We start from the raw sequence: 20,765 nt of genomic DNA, 5'->3' as shown, positions 1-20,765 counted from the left end.
TTAAAATGTCGATTATATACGATTAGCTATAAAAGTGTGTTAGATTGTTTAGATTTTGCAAGAATGGCATTTTTTTTCTTTTCAATCAAAAATTTTCTTAAAAAATTTTATTATACCGGAAAAACTATGCAAAAATTGTAATAGTCTTACATAATTCTGGAAAGAATATAAATTTAAATGTTTTCAGTTTAAATTTCAAACTAATCGATGAAGATTTGTTCTACTTATGAATTTGGCTTACTTGAAGAATGTTACTTCGAGAAAAACGCTTTTAAGATTCATGGAAGCACGTTGTGGTCTGCGCGTTAATTTAAAATTCGAGTAGTTCACTATTTTTCTCACTTACAAATCTTTGGAGACATTATTTTAGGTAGTTGGCACCTTTTAAAAAAATAAAAGGAAAGTTTTTTTCCCCCCAAAATAATAAAGTGGCTTTTATTATATGGAAAATTTATCGCAGATTCGCACGTTGAAGAAAAAATCGAGCTTATTTTTGGGGCCATTAATAAAAAAATATGTATATAAAACGCAGCTTTTTTTCCTTAACCAAGACCGAAATTATTTTACCCATTATTGCTACTAAGTCGCCATTTTTTAAATAATTTGTATAGTAACAATGAGTGTCGTACTAACTGGAAAACTACAATGAAAATATCTGTCTTAAAGCAATTTGTTTGATTTGAAAAACTCTAAAAGCTCATCAAACTTTGGTGTGCAGTGCAACAAGTAAAAAAAATTGATGTGAGAAAAAAATACTTTTGCAATTGTATTTACTAAAATAATATTCGAATATAAATTAAATTGTTAATAATTGAATAAACAAATACACTTTTCAATATTACAAAGAACTATGTTCATGTCGAACACTAAAATAAGAAAGATAGCATTATTATCCGAACGCTTAATACGCGCAGGCATTGATAAACTAAAAGGTTAATTAAAAGCAATTTATGTCAAATTTATATTGAAAATATTGTTGTTTTAGTGCATTTTAAAACAGTAACTAAAAAATAACAATGAACATTAAAAGAAAAGAAATATTGAAGTTGTTTAAAAAAAAAAAGACTTTGGCATATTACCAAGAACTAAGTTCACGTCGAATATTAAAATAAAAAGATTTCATTATTATCTGAACGCTTAGTAAGCGCATTCAATGATAAACTGAAAGGTTAATTAAAAGCAATTTAGACCAAATTTATGTTGAAAATATTGTTGTTATAGTGCATTTTAAAACAGTAACTAAAAAGTAATAATGAACAATAAAAGAAAAGAAATATTGAAATTGTTAAAAAAGACTTTGGCATATTACCAAGAACTAAGTTCAAGTCGAATATCAAAATAAAATAAAAATTATTATTATCTGAACGCTTAAAAAGCGCATTCATTGATAAACTAAAAGGTTAATTAAAAGCAATTTAGGCCAAATTTATGTTGAAAATATTGCTGTTATAGTGCATTTTAAAATAGTAACTAAAAAGTAACAATGAACATTAAAAGAAAAGAAATATTTAAGGTGTTAAAAAAAGGCTTTGGCACAACTCCAAAAACAAAATTGATAATAACATGCAAAGAAAGTGAAAAGAAAATTTAATGCCAAAAAGAGCGTCCGAACCCGGAGACTACTTTAAGCAACTGAGCCCTACTCACCTCTAACCTACTGATATCTTTAAAGAGATCAGATTAAAAAAAAAATTCTATCCTTTCCCTCGTTGACTCATAAAATAGTCGATTATGTAATTTGAGTACTTATCCTCAGAAACACGTGCGAATTTCCCCAATGGGAAGAATTTCAGATAGGGGTGGAGTAGTCGATAACTGAATTGTTCGAACTCTAACTGCGACATGTACTTAATTAAAATATTCACCGAATAGTATTAATATTATAACAGTGACCACAGCTTTTTAAAATCAAATCTGCAAAAACGGAATCATTACAATATGAAAACATGCTGTAAACACATCCTTTACTAAAATCATTATCACCGTTTTGTAAAAAAGAAAAAGAAAAAAAACATTGTTAGGCATCAATGAAAAACTCTGCTTTATCTCCTTTGAATTACACTGTAAAAAATTTAGGATCAAATTGTGGTAAAAAGTAGCGGTACTCAGGGTGACAGTACTTTTTATCGTAAAATCCATTTTTACCAGAACATGTTGTGGAACAAAAATTCTAATATAATGTAATTTTTGCTGTAGGGGAGAGTGGGGTCAATTGTAACAAGGTACGATTGTAACAGAGCAAAAATTTCGAGTGTCGGGTTCTAGATTTGGTTCCTAGGTGGCACACAAGGTGTATTTAATAAATCAACATGTACACCCCTGCTGGTAACCATTTTTATGTACTTTTGAAAGAGTTGCATCACAAAAGATATTGTCACTCTACGTAAGTACTTTTTTTGGTATTAGAATATTATATTGTAACGAAGTAATTTTGTTTAAACAAAATAAAAATTATTAACCGAATATGTAAGTGAACACCTTCATTAACATTTCAAAGAAAAAAGAGTAGTTTTGTTAATTAACTAGCATTGTTTTTAACAAATGAAGCTGAAATGGCGTCTTGGGGACGATTGTATCAATAAGTAAAGGGACGATTGTAACAGCTGAAAATAAATAATCTTATGTGTACAAACCATTACTTAACTCTTTAAGAGCCACCAATAGTTTCCTATATCATTTATATTATGTTGCATGTGCATTATTTTATTTGTCACCTTTCACAGCATAAATTAAAATTTTTAACTCCTTAAAGTTAAAAGTTTAACCCTTTAGGTCTCTTTTCATTATTATTTTTACTCTTAAAATATCACGACTATTTTGATCAATAAAAAAATATATCACAACTATAATAATATGAATAATTAACTGTGTTTTAGTTGAATTTATGAACTGCTACAATTGACCCCGTAAGTGGGGACAATTGTAACAAGTGCACGACTGTCAAAAAATGTTAATGACTAATATGATAACATTTAAAATAAGGTATTTATTTTTTTTCTAGTAGAGGATAGTCTACTTTACTCGTCTGTCAATTAATACTAATAATATATTGGATTCTTGTTAGTTAAAAATAGTTCAGTAAAAAATGTTACAATTGACCCCACTCTCCCCTACAGTTACAGTAAAATCACTTAATCACTCTTAAGTAAATCTTACTGTGAAAATTAAGGAATAATATTTTACGGTAGAAATTGATTTTGCGGTAATATAGATTTTATGGATGATGCACTCAAAGTGCAAATTTCATAAAGCGTACTTTGATCCGGAATTTTTTAAAGTCTACTAAAATTCTATATTTTTTCAAGTTTTGAAAAATGTTTACCATTTATATAAAAAAAATCATTTTGCATCCTAAAAATAAAATTACAAATGTGAAGTACACTTCTTAGGGAACTTAAAGGGTTAAAGCTAAAAAAACTATTGAGGAATTCAGATTAAAAAAAATTATGAATTGAGAAGAGGTATAAAATGCTTGTCATCATTCAATGTCAATTATCAATATTCACGCAATCATTTAATTAGGTAAAACTTCAATAAATCTATATAATAAATCTATCTGAAACGCTCGTGATATTGTAAATTGAACTTTACATCAAATAGAAATGAATATTGCAATTTATAAAAAGAAATTATAAACTTTAAAACTATGTTAAATCTTTAATTTCAAATTTTGTTAATCAAGCAAATACGCTAATATTTTAAACCCTTTCTATAAATTAAAAATTGCAGCTCATGCTAAATTAAAATGTCAAATGTAAATTTAGTAATCAATTTAACTTTTAGTCGGTTAATGAAATTTAAATCTTAAATATTTTTTCCCTAAATGTAGAAGTTTCGATTTATAAAATCCATCGCTTTATAAAATGAACTGTTTTCCAAACGAACATGATATTAATACGCAGTGGATGCTGCACTGCAAAAAAAATTAGTTTATTTTTTATGTACAGATAGAGTAAAAGATAAATTATTTAAATAGGTATTTAAATTATATTTCATATGATAGCATAACGATTGAACGAATAAATTTTTTAAAGAAATTGGTACAAAATATTGAAATTGTGCTAAGCCATAATAAGATAAGAGCTGAATATCAATATTTTTCCAGCACACTCGTACTGATATAAATATCTTAAAGCAAAATTATTATAAATATTCATAGCTGGGAAACTATTACAAATGATACAATATGTTCATTTGCACATCTTCTTAGTAAAGTTTTCAACTTTACTAACAGAATTAGTTTTATTATTAATTTACTTTGTATTATTATAATTCAATCAAACATACGCTTGAAAACATTCAAATGTGCACTGAGAAAAAAAGTATGGTCAAAACTACCGAAATGTGGTAAAATTTACCGTGTTTTTGGCCACTAAAAAGCTAGATTCTGGTTACCAAAAAGCTAGATAATTTTTAATGAAAAGCTTTGATAATGAATTTAGTAAAATAGGCATTAAAATATGTTTTTATAATAAGAGATAAAATTTAGTAAATGTGGTAAAATTTGGTAATTTTTTCATGATACCTTAAAGCAGGACATAAAAATAATTTATTTGATTAAATTTGTTTTTCAGTTTTGTATTTTTTATTAAATGTGTAGCAATAAAAACTATAATTTGAAAAACCAGTATTTTCGGTAAACCGTTACCATATGAAATGAAGAATTATTCAATGAATAGTTTTAAAACCGTTTATTTTGGTTTCATTAGCCAGAATCATGTATATTTTTTTTACCAGGAATCTCATTACTATACAAAACAATAATTTTATCAGAATTTTTTTTTCTCCGTGTGATAAATTAAGTCAGTGGTACGTTATAATTTAAGTAATTAAAAAATAATATTATGTCATCAGATTCATTTGAGTAATGTTTTTGTTTATATAATTATAAGTAATTGTCTAAATAAGTTTCATAACCCCCTAAATATCTTTTCTTCTTTTAATTCAAGGACTTCGCGATTTATAATTAACCGGAGCCAGACTCGAGAAAATTTTTTCGATTCTGACCTTTTTTAATATATTTCGACTCATTTTAATGCATTTGATTTGAAATATGTGAACATGGATTTTAACTAGAGTACAATAAAATAATTATAACTTTACAAACTCTTTTTTTCTGAGAAAGAAATGTTTATTAATATCAGCATCTTGCGTATTGAACAATCGTTATCACTTATTTGCTCGATTGCACAATGAGTAAATAAAATGTTGCATTCGTTGAACGATTGGAATGAAATTTTTTAAGGTTACGAATATTATTTTTCAGACCATGACCTTTAACATTAAGGCTGTCTTTTTATTTCGATTAATCAGCTGAATCAGTTACTTAAGTCCTTTTTATTATTATTGTTCTGTGTTTTTCCTTTTAATGACGCTCAGGCTAATGTGCGTAAATATGTTGTGTATATTTTTAAAATACTAAATTGATAAATGTGATGCATTAAAATCTCATGAATGCTCATGTTAAAATGATTTATAAATCAAGTTAGTTTTTTTATCACTTTATTATTAAGTCAAATAGGAAATTTACAAAATGGATAAGTCAAATTTAACAGCTTATTATTTGATATAAGTTAATCCCGTTTTTTTTCTTTTGCTGCAAAATTACAATTTGCACTTGCTCAAAAAAATCATCGTAAATCGTACGCTCTAAGAATATAATAAAAATTTCTTTTAAAAAAATTATTTTATTTAAATTCGCACCAATGTGAAGTATGTATTACGGAACTACGGCCAAGCAGAACATGCGAAACATTAATAGCATATTTGGCGTTCATATTAATTGAACGAGGTTAAATCACTAAAGCAGCTCCAAAGCATTATACTCGCAAAAATAAAGATGATGATGATGATTGTTTCGTGCTCTGACCCAAGTGGAATCTTTTAGAATTTAATGAAGCCTGACTCATCGGTTCGAAAATATGTAAAAACTTGAAGAGAAGCACCCTGGATTGGTCAACAAATTGCTTCCTGTTTCATTACATGACACTGCTAAACCACACACTGCACAAATGACTATGACGAAATTACAGGAATTGGAGCTGGAACGTCTTCATTACCCACCATACTCACTTAATCTTCCCCCCCCCCCGCCAGACAATTACTTCTAAGTTTGGGCAACTTGTTAATAGGAAAAATTTTTTATCCCGAAAATGCTACATACTGGTTTTCCAGAAATTTATTGAGTCTCGTCTGCCAGAGTTTTATCCTTTTGGCCTGAACAACGTGCCACCTACTAGTCGAAATGTAAGGCAAATATGGGTGCATATTTTGATGAATGAAATAATTCCTAATATATGTATACTATCAACCATCTTTTTTTTCTTCTTCTTTTTTTACAAATTTTATACTTGATGAAAAGAATCCGGATCAAATTACGGTAAAAAGTGCCGGCACTCAGGGAACTGATACTTTTTACCATAAAATCAATTTTTACCGGAACATGTTACGGAACAAAAAATCTGATTTGCCGTAATTTCACAGAATCACTCTTATTAAATAAAAATTACTGCAAAAATTACGGTAAAATATTTTACTGTAAAAATTAATATTACGAAAACATGGATTTTGCGGTCAAACGGATTTTACTGATGAAGCAATGCGCCCAAAGTGCTGGCACTTTATACAGAAATTTGGATTCGGAATCTATTACAGAGTAATATCATTTTTTTTTTTATAAATTAATTACTTTTTATGTTTCCATGTTACACAGTAATTTTCTATATCTTGGTTGGACTTGGGATATAATTTACACGGAACGGAAATAGCATTATTTTTATGAACACCTTTTAAATTTTTTGGTAAACTTCTCGGATTAAAATTGAAAGAATTATGATGTTTGCCAATATGAAAAGCATGGTTTTGAGAAAATATTTAAATTTTGCGAAAGCTTTTCTTTTATCCATACGCGATAGTATATTTGTTTTTTCCTTGCTGAAAAGTGCTTTATTTTAAGAAGGATTCAAAACATATATATTAAGAATAGTCATCACAGAACATTCCGCATAAGATTCAATGTATATTTTTAGGGTAAACTCCTCGAATTGATAACTGTTTAATTATTTCATTCTCAGTTGTATTTTCCTTTAAATCATTAATCTTTTAAGTGATTATCTTTGAACTAAAAAAAAAATAATAAAAATTTTATTTTTAGATTAAATCTTAAAATTATGCAATATTTAAAGATATTTTCATTAATCTACAATTTACGTATTTTTCAATCGTTCGTTTCCATTTGTAAAGTTTCACAATTATTTCAGTACATATCAAATACCTATTCAGTATCTTCAATACTAAGCAAATGGACAATCAAAATAGAAAACAATAGGTTGAATTAAAATCTTAAAATTCTTGGAAAACAAATGCAATAAGTAAACAATGACGATTTATAAATGATCTTTGTTTGCGGGTCAATGATCCATAAAATGATGTCCCTTTAATCTGTTTATTAAGTTAAAACTCAGGTATTATAAAGATAAATACATGACATGGACAACATAATGACAATTTATGTATGGACAGTTTAAAAAGATTTGAACTTTTTAAGAAGATCTTAAATCTATGTAAACTATGTCACATTAGGAATGAAGATATTCTTATTTAATTTTCTATTATTAAAATCTCGGACCACTTTATTATTATTTTCATTTGATTACAATAAAAAATAAAACAAAAATTACTTGTATTTTAAAATAGCATTATATATACAATACAGCACAATTTTTACATGCATCTTATAAGCGATTTATGTGTATTAAAGTCTTATTCAGCGAAGTTATAGAAATATACTTCTCAGGTGACTTTTGCACGCCATGGTATATTTAAAAAATCAAAAATGTAAAGTTGGACCCACTGCTATAAACAGTTGATGTATCCAAATCTAACAAAATATTTTGATTTAAAAAAATTTCTGTTGACTTTTAATTACTAAATTCAAGTATGTTACCTGCTTTAAAGCCATTTGGATATTTCCTTAGTGGTGATTTTAAATAACAAATAAATATCGAAAAAATGCGTATCTTGCTTTAAAAACGAATAGAAATTGTAGCATTTATTATGTCATTGTTGTATTTTAATCTTTTTTAATTGTGAGATACTTTTTTCAGTCATATTTCTTTCAATTTAATTTCCGATGTATGCAATTTTGTTAATTGAAAAATAAATTGCAAATATAGGCATAAATAAATATACATAAAATGTATGAGATAAAAATAAATGAATAATTGGCATCACGCTTATAATGGGAAGTAATTTCGATTCTGCAATTCCCAAACGCTCAATATGAAATTCTTTGATTTTCATTATGTTAAGATATAAAAAAACTAAAATTGTAATATCAATAAAAGAAGAATATATTGATTTGTATTTTTGTTGTTTTTTGTAATTGGGGGATATTTGAACTTCAGAGAATATTCTCAACATCTTTGAAAGGGGGGAAACCCCTGGAAAATTTGATAATTCCGAGTTCTTCCATTGCAGAAACTTTTCTACGTTTAACTACAACTTTTAAAAGCTATTTCGTATATATTCTTTAAAAATAAATAGATGGCAGCACCAGCAACTTTTTAAAAGAAACCGTAGGCACTTGTATTATAAAAGACACTATTACAATTATATTTCTATGCTACTAATGCTAGTTCAGAGACGTGAATAATTGTAGTTTTTAAAAATAATTTTCATTATTTAAATATTATTATTAATTTATTTCATTAGTATTGGGTAACTTAAAATTGATAGCTGAGCGATAATTTGATTTTATTGATTTTATTAAAATTACATACATTTGCTGACTTGTGTGCTGAGCGATAATGATAAAGCATTTTTTTATTGATTTTAATATTCGTTTTACAGTTAAAAATCTGTTGGAGGCGTTAATTTTTTTTCAGAAATTTAGATCTATCAAATTTGGTATTTTTTGCCATGTATTTTCAACTGAAACATACAGACATACTTGTATAACAGTTAGTTTCTTCAGAGCTGCTTCTTTCTTTATTTACTTCTTTTAATTTTATTTTTTAAACATCTCGTTGCTCTATATTCTAACAACTAATTTAACTATGACACAAAAATGGGAAGAAATAAATTTTGGACAAATATTTCTATAAAATGCATGTTTCTGTAATCATTTATTTTGTTTTTATTTTATTTATTTTTTTATTTACTTATTTTATTTTTGAAAAATTCGTACATTTTATCAAATAATTTCTTACAAAATTACTCTTATACAACTAATCCATAAGTGTTTTTTGAAAGGTTGTAGTTTATCATTGCATTTTTGTTTGTTTTTTAACTTTTGAAAAATATCTTTGTCTTCTAGTAATTTTATTCAATCGAAATTTTCTGCATTATCCAAATCGATTTTCATCAGTCTAAACAATAATTGAAAAACAATAGTAAGTAAAATTTAAGCATTTTAATCGCATGATTTTTCTGTTTCAAATATCTAAGATCAAAAAAAAATCCTTTGAAATTCTGTTAGTTATTAAATACCATTTCTCCTATTCTACTAAAGCGACGCCTTTTAATTTCCATTTTTTTTTAACGTGCTATGTTACCAATCAATTAGATGGACAAGTCGCGGCATTCATGGCATAGTGTGGCATGGTGCAGTTTTAACATTGGCACGAGAAGACTTATTGAAAAGTCTAAAAAATTTAAAAGTAATGATGTTACTTTCAGGAACGGTAAATCCAAAACAATATAAACTATCCAAATTATATTGAGTTTCTTGGAACTTTGTACCAACACCCGAAATACTCAAACTTTACGTATTACATAGTTGTCGGTTCAAATCAACTTATAATTGTGAGCAAATATTTTCCATAATGAACACAAAAAAAAACTTAATATCCTTCAAGATTTTTCGATATGCACCAAAAAAGAAAAAAGAACCTAATTTTGTTTATAATCTTTAAGAACTAATCCTAATATGGATGATTTTAACAAACCGAAGATCAATATGAAATAATTACTGGCTGTTTAATAATTATTTCGAATTCAATGTTTCAAGCTATTCTTATCAATTTTACAAGCAACCTAAAGCACTAAATCAATAAAAAGGTGTGTTTTTTTAACAATAAAATCTTAATTTGTCCTTTTCGTTCATTTATTATATTACTTTCTCTAAATCTCCACTACACAGACTTAATTGAAATATGCTGTTAGCGTAAAAGTCTCATCATTAGCCCATAATAACATTTTTTTTTCTCTTCATCTTTTTATATTTTTGTGTATTGGCATTTTTTTTTTTCGAAAGTGGCACTCTTCCCTAAAAAGTTGGCCTATCGTGATAAAAAGCAAAGGGGAAAAAAATTAAAAAAATTAACCTGAATGTCCAGGACAAAGCGCTTGAAATTTCTATTAGGAAAAAATCTCCCTCCTGGTTATTTTCCCCCATATTTACAGAATTCGTCTCCCCATTTGATAACGGAAAAGTAGTTTCACTGCAGAAGCAGCTTTACTCCGGAAAAAACAACCCCCGTCTTCCATTATACAAATTTACCCGTTCTTTGAATTTTATTAATTTAAATTTGTTTTTAGGAATGGTTCAAAGTTATTGGTTCCTTAAATGTTATTTTCACCATCTATATTTTTAATCATATATCTGGAACTTATTACGCAATAAAAAAAAAGTCTTATCTCTACACGGTAAGAAAACGGATGAATTTTGGTATAAAGTTCTGTCACCCTAAGGTGCAGTTTCTTAATAGCATAATTTTACGGTAAGCACTCAATTTCACGATATGAAACTTTACTGTTACAGGTTTCATTTATCCAAAGATAATTTCACTACAAAAATGATTTCGAATTAATGTTTGCATTTTTTATTTTTTTAATTATGATTAAAAAAAACTTTCAGTTGTAAAGATACATAAGTTTTTAAATCTTTTTCAGAAATGTAATTTTCAATTTCAGATAAATAGGCTAAAAAATTACGGATAAACATAAAAAAAAATTGAAAAATGCAACTTTTGAATTTTTTAGGAATTATTCAAGCAATTTCAATTTTACTTTTTGCGAATTTAAGATGTTATAGTTCCTGACCATTGATTAAAGCAAGGTTGTGGAGTTGGAGTCAATCCTGACTCTGGATTTTTCTGAAAGTTTGATTCTGACTTATATTCGATAAGACATTTTGGGAAAATATTACTATTATTAGTAAGTAAATGTAAATATAAATCATATATTTTTATTTTTATGTATAATTAGAGTTAAGAGTATCTTAATTAAAATTACACTTTATATTGTGACTTAATAGTTAAAGAAATAAATTTAAAAAATCTATATATATTTATACGAAATATTGACATTGTTCCAAACCAAATAAAAAAATGAACTAGATATCAATATCTCACACTTACTCACTCTCATATATTATAAGTATTTTATATTTCTAAATATTTATGAACTAGAATATTTTGCAAGTGATACATTATGTATTGATTTCTTTAACTAATTTCTCAACTTTGCTAAATTAACTTAGTTAATTAATCAAAATATAACTTAAAGTTAATTAATCAAAATGTAATTTATATCAATTCCTTTATTAATCTCGATTTTTAAGAAGTTTCAAATTTCTTCTATGCTTTTTTTTCCAATAATTGAATAAAACATGGAATCAAAAACATTCAAAATGTGATTAGTTATAATTTAAACAATTGTGATAATATTATTTTGAATTACATTTTCGGTTACTTTATTATAAATATTTGCCTAAATAATTTTTTTAACATCAAAAACTTCTTTTTTTTAAATCTGTAGGGTTTAACTTTTAACTAACCGGAGTCGAAGTCGAGCGAATTTACGAAATTACTCTGAATTTTTGATTCCGACTCTTAAATCTGACTCCACACCCCTAGTTTTAAGAAGTAAGATTTCAAAGAAGGGTGTTTTCAGATATGTTCTATCTTTTTCTTTTAATTACTTATTTCTAAGGCAATTTTTTAACCTCATTATTTCCTTAGAACCTATTTTTTGATTCCCGGATTTTTATGAAAGTTTACTGTAGTAAACATACTAACGGTATCAAAGTAATTAAAATTAATGCAATAATTGATGACTACTTTGTCAATTACGTACTTCAAATTTTTATTTTACATATAATGGTGGAAATTTCGGAGCGTGTTGATTGTGGAGCATGATAGTTTGGCTCAATTTGAACTGGAGTAAAACTTAGCTAATTAAATGTGAAACAAATTTGCATGGTATTTTAGTTCAACATAGAACAGGTATTTCTAAGAGATTAATGACACGTTCAAGTCTTCATTCTAATTGCAGGCGTATTTATCTTTCTGAATATTTCTTTCTGATTTGAAAGTCTCAACAAAGAACCAAATTATCAGATAACTCTTTTTAATAATAATGCTCCAATATTTGGCCAAGAAAACTTTTACGATAAAATCATTAACCAAAAATATGTTGTTGCTTATCAATGGCAGTTGACACCGTTTAATCATTGAATCCTTAAGGCTATTACAAGATCAATGCCTACTTATTAGTTACTGTATCATGTAGCTCTAGGCTTAACATTTATTGATTATTCTTTGCGATTGATAGTATTTTCAGAATTAAGAAATAACTTTGACACATACGATAGATAACTTACAGTTAGGAGAAAAAGGGTTTTGTTTTTTCGAGTGGTAATATGCACTTTTATTTTAAGAGAATGTATAACTTCTTACTTCCAAAAAAATTATTCTTATTATTTTTCACAGAAAATAATAAATCGATCGTATAATGAAAGGCGTGAACAAAATCATGCAAATATAAAGATAATTTTTAATGCTTTTGGTCAAAGCTTTTAAAAATAGAGAAAGTGTTTTTATACTTACTAAAATTGTACTAACTGACGTTGGAGAAAAAGTTTAAATTTTTTTAAACTTTTTTTACAATAACATCATCATCATGTAGCCCGATAGCCCAATGGTTGGCCGAGACTATTTTTAAGAGATTCCCATGCTTTTTTCTAGTTCTTAAAAGGAAGTTATCCTCAAGGAGAAACCTTTCATAGCAAATTCTGTTTCGACTGTATAAGTAATTTAAAGAACAAAAAAAAATGAGTTTAAATAGGTCTAGAATTAGCCATGAAGTTAAAAATGCTACATTTTTTCTTCAAAATATCAAATATAATGTAAGCCATAATTAAGCAGCAAAGAAGTCATCTTGTAGTTTGCCTTTTGATATTTTGAAGGCATTTTTTTCAATCCTTAAATTTTCATAACTCTAGGTTTACCTGAGATCGCTTCTCTATAAATTTCAAAGTTCAAAGCATCAATGGGGCGGAAACAGAATTTGCATGAAAAATTTCTCCTCACGGTATAACGTCCTCTTAACCCTTAGTACTCAACAATCTCTGACAACTGCCTCTATCTATTGCAGCTTGGATCTTTCATTTTTTTCAGTCCTGAAACTTTGCAAAAACGATCCTTTTAACTGGTGTTTAACTTAATTATTTTAAATACTTGATCAACCAAATTAAATTAACAGCAGCAATAAAGTACAGTAACAGCAATTAGATAAATATGTGAAATGGCTTTGGTAATTAAGAGCTTAATTTCTGAATAAAAGAAATGATTTTATAGTTTTAACTATTTAAACAGGACTCCAGTCTTAAAAATATTTTCTTCCCATTTTTTAATATAAGCGTTTGATCGCAAGTTATTTTAAATATGTTAATAGTTTAACCCTCTGAGGGTTAGTCTCGGCTTTTTTCCGAACTTTCAGAGGCAGGCTTTCTTACATAAAAAAACTGATTTCTCCACGTTATTAAATGGGAAAATAATACGTAGCAGGAAACTTTCAGCACAGTTTTACCCAGGGACTCAGTACTAAGAAGGTTAATAGTTTTGATAGCTAAAGCAATCTTCCAGAACTACTCCATTAAGAGATTTTTACAATTAACAATAGCAGTGTTCACATTTTTTCAATACCATTTTGTATAAGATTTCGCTCAATCACCCTAACAATTACTGAAGTTTTGCCTTAAACATTTTTGTTTCATTAAAAAAAATCCAAAAATTTGAAAACACCAAGATAGAAAATTGTGGGAAAAAATTATTCTTAAAGTTTTATTTACTAAATTATTGCTATAACAAATTAATTAATTGATTAAAAATGTAAGAAACTTAGTTTTTTTCTAGACATGAAAGAACTACTTCAAAGGCATAAAAGGCTACATTTCCTACCATATACTTAATGCATACTACCATTGACAAATATTTCAAAGAAAAGAATTTTAAAAATTAATATATGTTGAAACAAAACTTATTAACTTATGCCCTTTCAAAAACCCTCCCTAAAAAGAATCGGGGGCACCTCGTGAGTTATTAACTAATCTAAAATGAATTGAAAAATCTTTCACAGTTTTCTCAATTGACGTGGTAGACGAAATGCAAATATAAAAACTATAAATAATAAATTGATCACTGGAATTTGCTTAAGAGAAATTTGGGTTCCTTAAAACACACTTTAAAATCATTTTTATCACGAAAGTGATTTTTTTTTATTAAAAATGGATAATAAGCAAAATATTTTATGTTAGTAACAAATCCTTCACAAAGTGTTTTAGTTTAAAAACTGATCTTTCAAAAATGGTTTATTTTAAAAACGGATCCTTCACAAAATTATTTATTTTTAAAACGGATCTTTAACAAAATAATTTATTTTAAAAACGATCCTTCTCCATAATATTTAGTCTTAAAGACAGGCCTTTTAAATTCGAGAAAGGAAGCTGATAAAATTATTAAGTGAACCAAGTTATTATGAAAGAAAACAACCTCGAAAGAAGAGGATGATATGTAAGTTTCATTTTATGAAGTTATTACTTGTTTAAAGCGTTTCTATTAATTTGTACAAACATATTTGAAACGCAAGTTTTAATTTATGAATGATTGTAATTGCCGCGATGATATGATAGCACACATTGAGACGATACTTCCGCATGAGATGACACATCCGACCGGGCTTCAAGTTGCTCGACGGCGCATCATCGAAAAATCGATTTATTTATGAATTTATTTATTCGAAATTTTGTTATATTTTAACTTCAGATATTTGTTTCAGCTCACTTTCAAATTTCGGTTATTAAACTTTTTCTCGCAGAATTACTGAAACCGAACTTTTCTTCGCACATTCAGAAAAGCAAAACACTGACTAAAAGGACTCGACTCGATTGTTTTAAATTCACAAAAAATTAAGAGTTTAATTTTTCCAAAAGCTTTGAATTTACCTCTCGATTAGATATTTCTTTAAAATATAATAAGTAAATGTAAAAATTCTTAAGGAGGTGAGCAGGAGTTAAATTTTTAAAGCAAAATAAAGAAAATGAATAAACATCATGCGTAATAATGTGTATAAAAGTAAACCAACAATGTATGATGATCAAATAAAAATACTTATTGACATCCAGCTGTATATTGTATAATAACAGCTGTATATCCCTAATTATTTTTATCTCTACTTACGTTATTATTTAGTTTTATAAATTTTAAATATCACAATAATTGATACTTAGACATCATAAAGCGAAATGCTATTAGTTTTGTTCTAATTATTTTCGTCAGAATTTTCTCCCAAAAACAAATTTGATCCATGCATAAAAACATTGACATTTGCAAAAAAATCAAGGTAAAAAAAAAATAAATAGAATAAAATAAATAGAGTTGTTAAAGAGTCTTGCATGAGTCAATCAAAATAATCATTTTGTCTTTGATTGTCGTAATGCAGGTTTGCAAACAAACATCACACAAGTAAACAAATATAAATTTTTCTCTACGTCTAAACTCTCTTATATGAATGCTTAACACGCTAAATATGCGTTGTGTCAACAATCATTAATATTTTTCGAATGAGGCCAACTCAAAAGATTTTCTATTTTCTTCAATGGTCAATTTTATAGTAGTAAGTCAACTTTTTAGATTTTACTGATAGTCAAAATATTATATAAAGGCTTCTTTATTTTATCGTTATTATTTTTAATAGATATTTCACATTAAATGCTGTTCAAACTATTATAAACGTAATTTGTTAGTGGAGCTTTTATGCCTTTTTGAAAACCTTCAGATTTTATGTTCGAATATCTATAAATTTTTCTTTGTGTAATATTTTTTTAATTGTTTTAGCTTAGAAACTACAAAGTTAACATAGACTTTTTTTGTAAGTTTTTCTGGTTCAAAACTCAATTTTTTTTACTTTTAAATGACTATGGTGAATTTTTTCATAAAGAAATATGAGTCCGTCAGTCGTAATAATAACGTAGGCAAAAAGAGCATGCTCTTTAAACGTTCGTTCAGTGATCATACGTTTATTAAGTAAAAACAAAAAGTTTAAATCATCTACATCGTTCAATACAGACACAAAGAAATTTTTACTTTTAGATGCTCTTATCTATTTTTTGGCTCCTAAAGTACAAAAATTCTTTAAAAAGTAGACTAAACAACAAAAAAAGGAATAAAAAGAAAGAAAGAAAAAAGGTAAAAAAAGGCCTTATTTTATGATCTAATGTATTTTAAAACTCTGTAATTTTATGTAAATGCTATTATAATTCAATTATAAATTTTACTTCAAAATTTATTTTGTCAAATTTTTAATGCGCTATTATTGCAACAAAAATTTACGTTATTTTTTGTTTATAAGTCTACATTATTTTTTTGTATTACGAAGAAAAGATACAATTAACTTTTTTTAAACATGATTTTTTTTTCACTTATAAAAATATGTTTAAGCTTCTGAACTCCATACCGTATGATAAATTTGTACGGAGTTTCCAAGTCAACGCTTTACGTTCGAATGAAAAATTCTTGCTTGTCAGGCAGAAAAACATACAGACAAAAGAGTGAAAATTTGTGCAAAATCGGAAAATCAAAGAGTTAAGGGTGTTTTTCTAAGTTCTTTTGGGAAGAAAATGAAATTGACCCAATTTTATTACTTACTAGAACTCGAAGCAAGACTTTAAGAATTTTTTTTATATAGTATATTAACGAAAAAATTGTCTGTACTTTCAAACGGAAAAATAGCTTGAGAATAAAAAAAAAATTAAAATCGCATACTTGGTGAAATTTTTTCCGCCGAGATTTATCCAGATAAACCGTACCAGGATTTGTAATATATCCGGTTTTTTCCTCTATAAAAAAAACTGAGTTTTATCTGTTTTTTTTGGACTGGTTCCACTTTGTCAGACCATGCTACTTTTCAAACGTTAAAAAAAATGACATTTTGAACTCTTTTCATTTTCACAGTTCATTTTCTTCATACTGACATTTTATGCAGCTCTAGTGTAACCTAAATTAAGTATTACCGCCACTACTCATTTTGACAATTTGCACCATTTTCATAAATAACATAGAGACACACTGAGTAAAAAGGAAACTTAAACTAACACTCATAAATCGCATAAAAACTAACAACAGTTATAATAATATTACATTATTTGCTTAAAATTATTATTTCATTTGATAAAAGAGCCTTCTTAAAGCAATCTTAAAAACAGGCGACGGGGAAACGTTATAGCCTTTCATTCGAAATGCTATCTATTTTGAATGATGTTATTTATGTGATTGCGCCATGTTATTCATTAAATAAAATTTGAATAAACCCTTACTTTAAGTATGTACTTCTTTGCTTTTATCAAATGAAAAAAATCCTTTTTACATACCTTTTTTTCACTTTTTCTATTTTTTTAAATTATAGTGTTTATGTAAATATGCTAGTTCGCAATTAACTTGGTATAAGATTTTTTTAATGGATTCCTTTTATTTTGAAAAATATATTAAAAAACAGACAGAAAAATTCCTTTTTATGGTACGATATAGTTTAAATTATTTTATTTAATAAGTTTTATATGATTACACCATTACTTACATCAAATAAAAGCTGACACAAGATTTATTTTAGACATGAAACTTTTATTTTGCATAAAAATATAGACTATCCCATTTCTGTCAAAAATAAATGTTCTATACTAAACCCGTGTCTATATTCATTTTATAACTGAATTTGTAGATTCATTTCAAACTACAAATGATAGGATTAGGAACAGTCATTGTTATTCCGATCGGTTATAAAGCTAGTCAAACTCGATCAAGATCGAATTCAAAAAATCCAGTTTCTTTTTCTTTGAAGCATATTGATGTCGTTCGATCAGAAGTTATTTTATCTTTATTTAGGGATAGCAAGTAAAAGATCTTGCTGAAAGGGGATTCACTTCTTACCAAAATCTTTCTTTTCGAACTAAGAACGTCAATCACTGAAAAACCTGAAGCTATTGTCTTTATCTTTAACCCCTAGCTATTGTTTTATCATTCGTTTTCCGTTTACTATATCTTAATCACTGCCTCATATTATCTTAATAGAGAAGCGTAATAAATACTTTAAAAAATTTTCATGATTTCAAGCCCACTTAAATTTACAGATTTTTATAAATTGTTTTTTTCTGATGCTCAAAATAATTGATTATAATATTTTCGGATTAGATTGAATTTCACCTGTTTGCATTATCTTAAGTTTTAAAACTTTGAAATATATTATTTTCTGTTTTTTGTTCTCTAGAAAATTATGACGTTTTAATGTCATTATATAGCTTAATGACTTTTGGAGAAAAAAAAAACAATCATGGCAATCATGAATAGCAGAAAATGCGGAGTTTTTTCGTAACAATTAAAGCGGAAATAATTAATGTGAAACTAAACGAATTAAAGCGGAAATAAAATTAGATAGTTAATTTACTATTTAGCTTTTGCCTTGAATTTTATAACTGTATTTTTTTTTAAATTTTAACAATATCAGATGTGTAGTCCAAAAAAATCTTTTTGAAAACTTAAAATGCATATTGAATCAAAAATTTTTTTAAAATACTTCTATTTAACTTTTTTTGAAAATTCAAAAATATTTTTTATAAAATTTCAGTATTAAACTAATTATTTAAAAACTCTCATAGTATGGATCTTAATTATTGCAACTAATTGATTCAATTTACCCTATCTGCTCCAATTTGCTTAAAAACAAGCGAAACTTATTAAAAAAATATTAAGTTACTTATCTAAAACATGCTGTCTGTAGTAAATGTGATTACGTCTTCAAATTGCTTCAATTCATCCTAGATGCTCTATATTGCTCTATAACAAGAATTCTTTTACAAAATTTTCCAACAATAAGTACAAGTAGTGATCCTAAATATTTTTTATAAAAATTGCTTTTTAACAGGTAATTATTTAGAAAATTTTTCAAAAATTAATTTTGGTTTCAGAAGTGTAAATTAATGATTTAAGTCTCATCTGCTGTTTTTAGTTTCATTTGCAACTATTTTTACAGATTTATGATATCTGACTAGTTATCTGACTAGGTCAAAAACATGATTTTTGACAAAATCTAATATATATCTAATCCCTATAATCTTGGCTTTCTAAAAATACTTTACTTTTGTTTGCACTCCTTTTATTTACCAAGTTATTGCAGTTTTTGTGCGAGGTGATAACAGTGGATACCCAAGTGATTTTAAACCCACTACATGTTAAAAACAAGTCCTTTTACTTTTGTTAAATTTCACACCATTTTAGTCATTACTTTCTTTCTATTTTAAAACAATTTATCGCAAGTCTTTTCTTCCCCTTAAATTCAACAGAGCAGTAAATAAAGAAATTGAGGAATAAAACAATTTTAATTTCATTTTCATATCTCAGTGTCACAATAAAGGAAAATAATTATAAATTTCACCATGCAACACTGATTAAGATATCAGAATTCGATGTTATCACTATCATGTTTAACTAAAAAGAAATTACTTTTTTAAGAAATATTTTTAACGAATTGAGAAACCCTGCTATTTGTAAATCTAAGTCTTTTTACTCTTAAATTTTAGCACGAATCGTTAGTTCCGTATTAATTTCATTTCGATTCGTATCAATTACTAGACTATTCAAGTGATTTCATACAAAATCATCAAATGTTACACCTTCTCTCAAACATTGCTCAGTTACACCTTCTCTCAAACATTTCTTAGTTACACCTTCTCTCAAACATTTCTTAGTTACACCTTCTCTCAAACATTGCTTAGCTATACCTTCGCTCAAACATTTCTTAGTTACACCTTCTCTCAAACATTGCTTAGCTATACCTTCTCTCAAACATTTCTTAGTTACACCTTCTCTCAAACATTGCTTAGTAGTTACACTTTCTCTCTAACATTTCTAAGTTACACCTTCTCTCAAACATGCTTAGTTATACCTTCTCTCAAACATTTCTTAGTTACACCTTCTCTCAAACATTGCTTAGTTACACCTTCTCTCAAACATTGCTTGCGCACTATTTTAGCAGCCATAACTTTTTCTTCAAAACGAGCATTGATAAAAAAACACTCTTTACTTCAAAGTCGACTAAAGGTAAGGCCTTTCAAACAATGCTTAGCAGAATTATTAATCTTCAATATTTTAGCCACTTCTTTTTTCTTCTGTTTTAAAACCATCCATTATAAATCCCCTCTGCCATTCAAAAGTCATCATGGCTTTAAATATAGAAAATAATTTTAATTTCATTTTCATATTTCAGAGGCACAATAAAGAAATACCATCAATAACATTCGCCAATACTGGTTAAAATTAATTTCAGAAATCCATGTTATCACAATCATACGAAAAAATCCACTTCAGTGGATTAAAAAACCCTCGCTGCATGTTAAGTCTAAGCCATTTTTACTTTCGTTAAATTTTTGGTACGAATCGTCAGTTCCCTAACATTGATTTGTATCAAATGTCTTAGTGGTTTAGGACTGAATC

At 27.0% G+C, this 20,765-nt stretch overlaps 1 protein-coding gene across 6 annotated transcripts in view; it reads left to right on the top strand.

Moving 5' to 3' along the window:
* Positions 1-20,765, top strand: part of LOC107446663 (forkhead box protein P1) — a 241,511-nt gene that overhangs the window by 142,523 nt on the left and 78,223 nt on the right. The window contains exon 1 of one of the 6 annotated variants that reach the window (XM_071187443.1): positions 15,790-15,897. The exons of the other annotated variants lie outside the window; for them this stretch is intronic. Within the exon in view, the coding sequence (XP_071043544.1) occupies positions 15,880-15,897 (18 nt within the window). The 5' untranslated portion in view covers positions 15,790-15,879. Of the gene's footprint in view, positions 1-15,789; positions 15,898-20,765 lie in introns of those variants that run through there. 6 annotated transcript variants of the gene reach the window in all.

The sequence above is a fragment of the Parasteatoda tepidariorum genome, chromosome X1 (genome assembly GCF_043381705.1).
Source record: "Parasteatoda tepidariorum isolate YZ-2023 chromosome X1, CAS_Ptep_4.0, whole genome shotgun sequence".
Lineage (NCBI taxonomy): Eukaryota > Metazoa > Arthropoda > Arachnida > Araneae > Theridiidae > Parasteatoda > Parasteatoda tepidariorum.
This window is presented reverse-complemented; position numbering and strand designations above follow the sequence as displayed.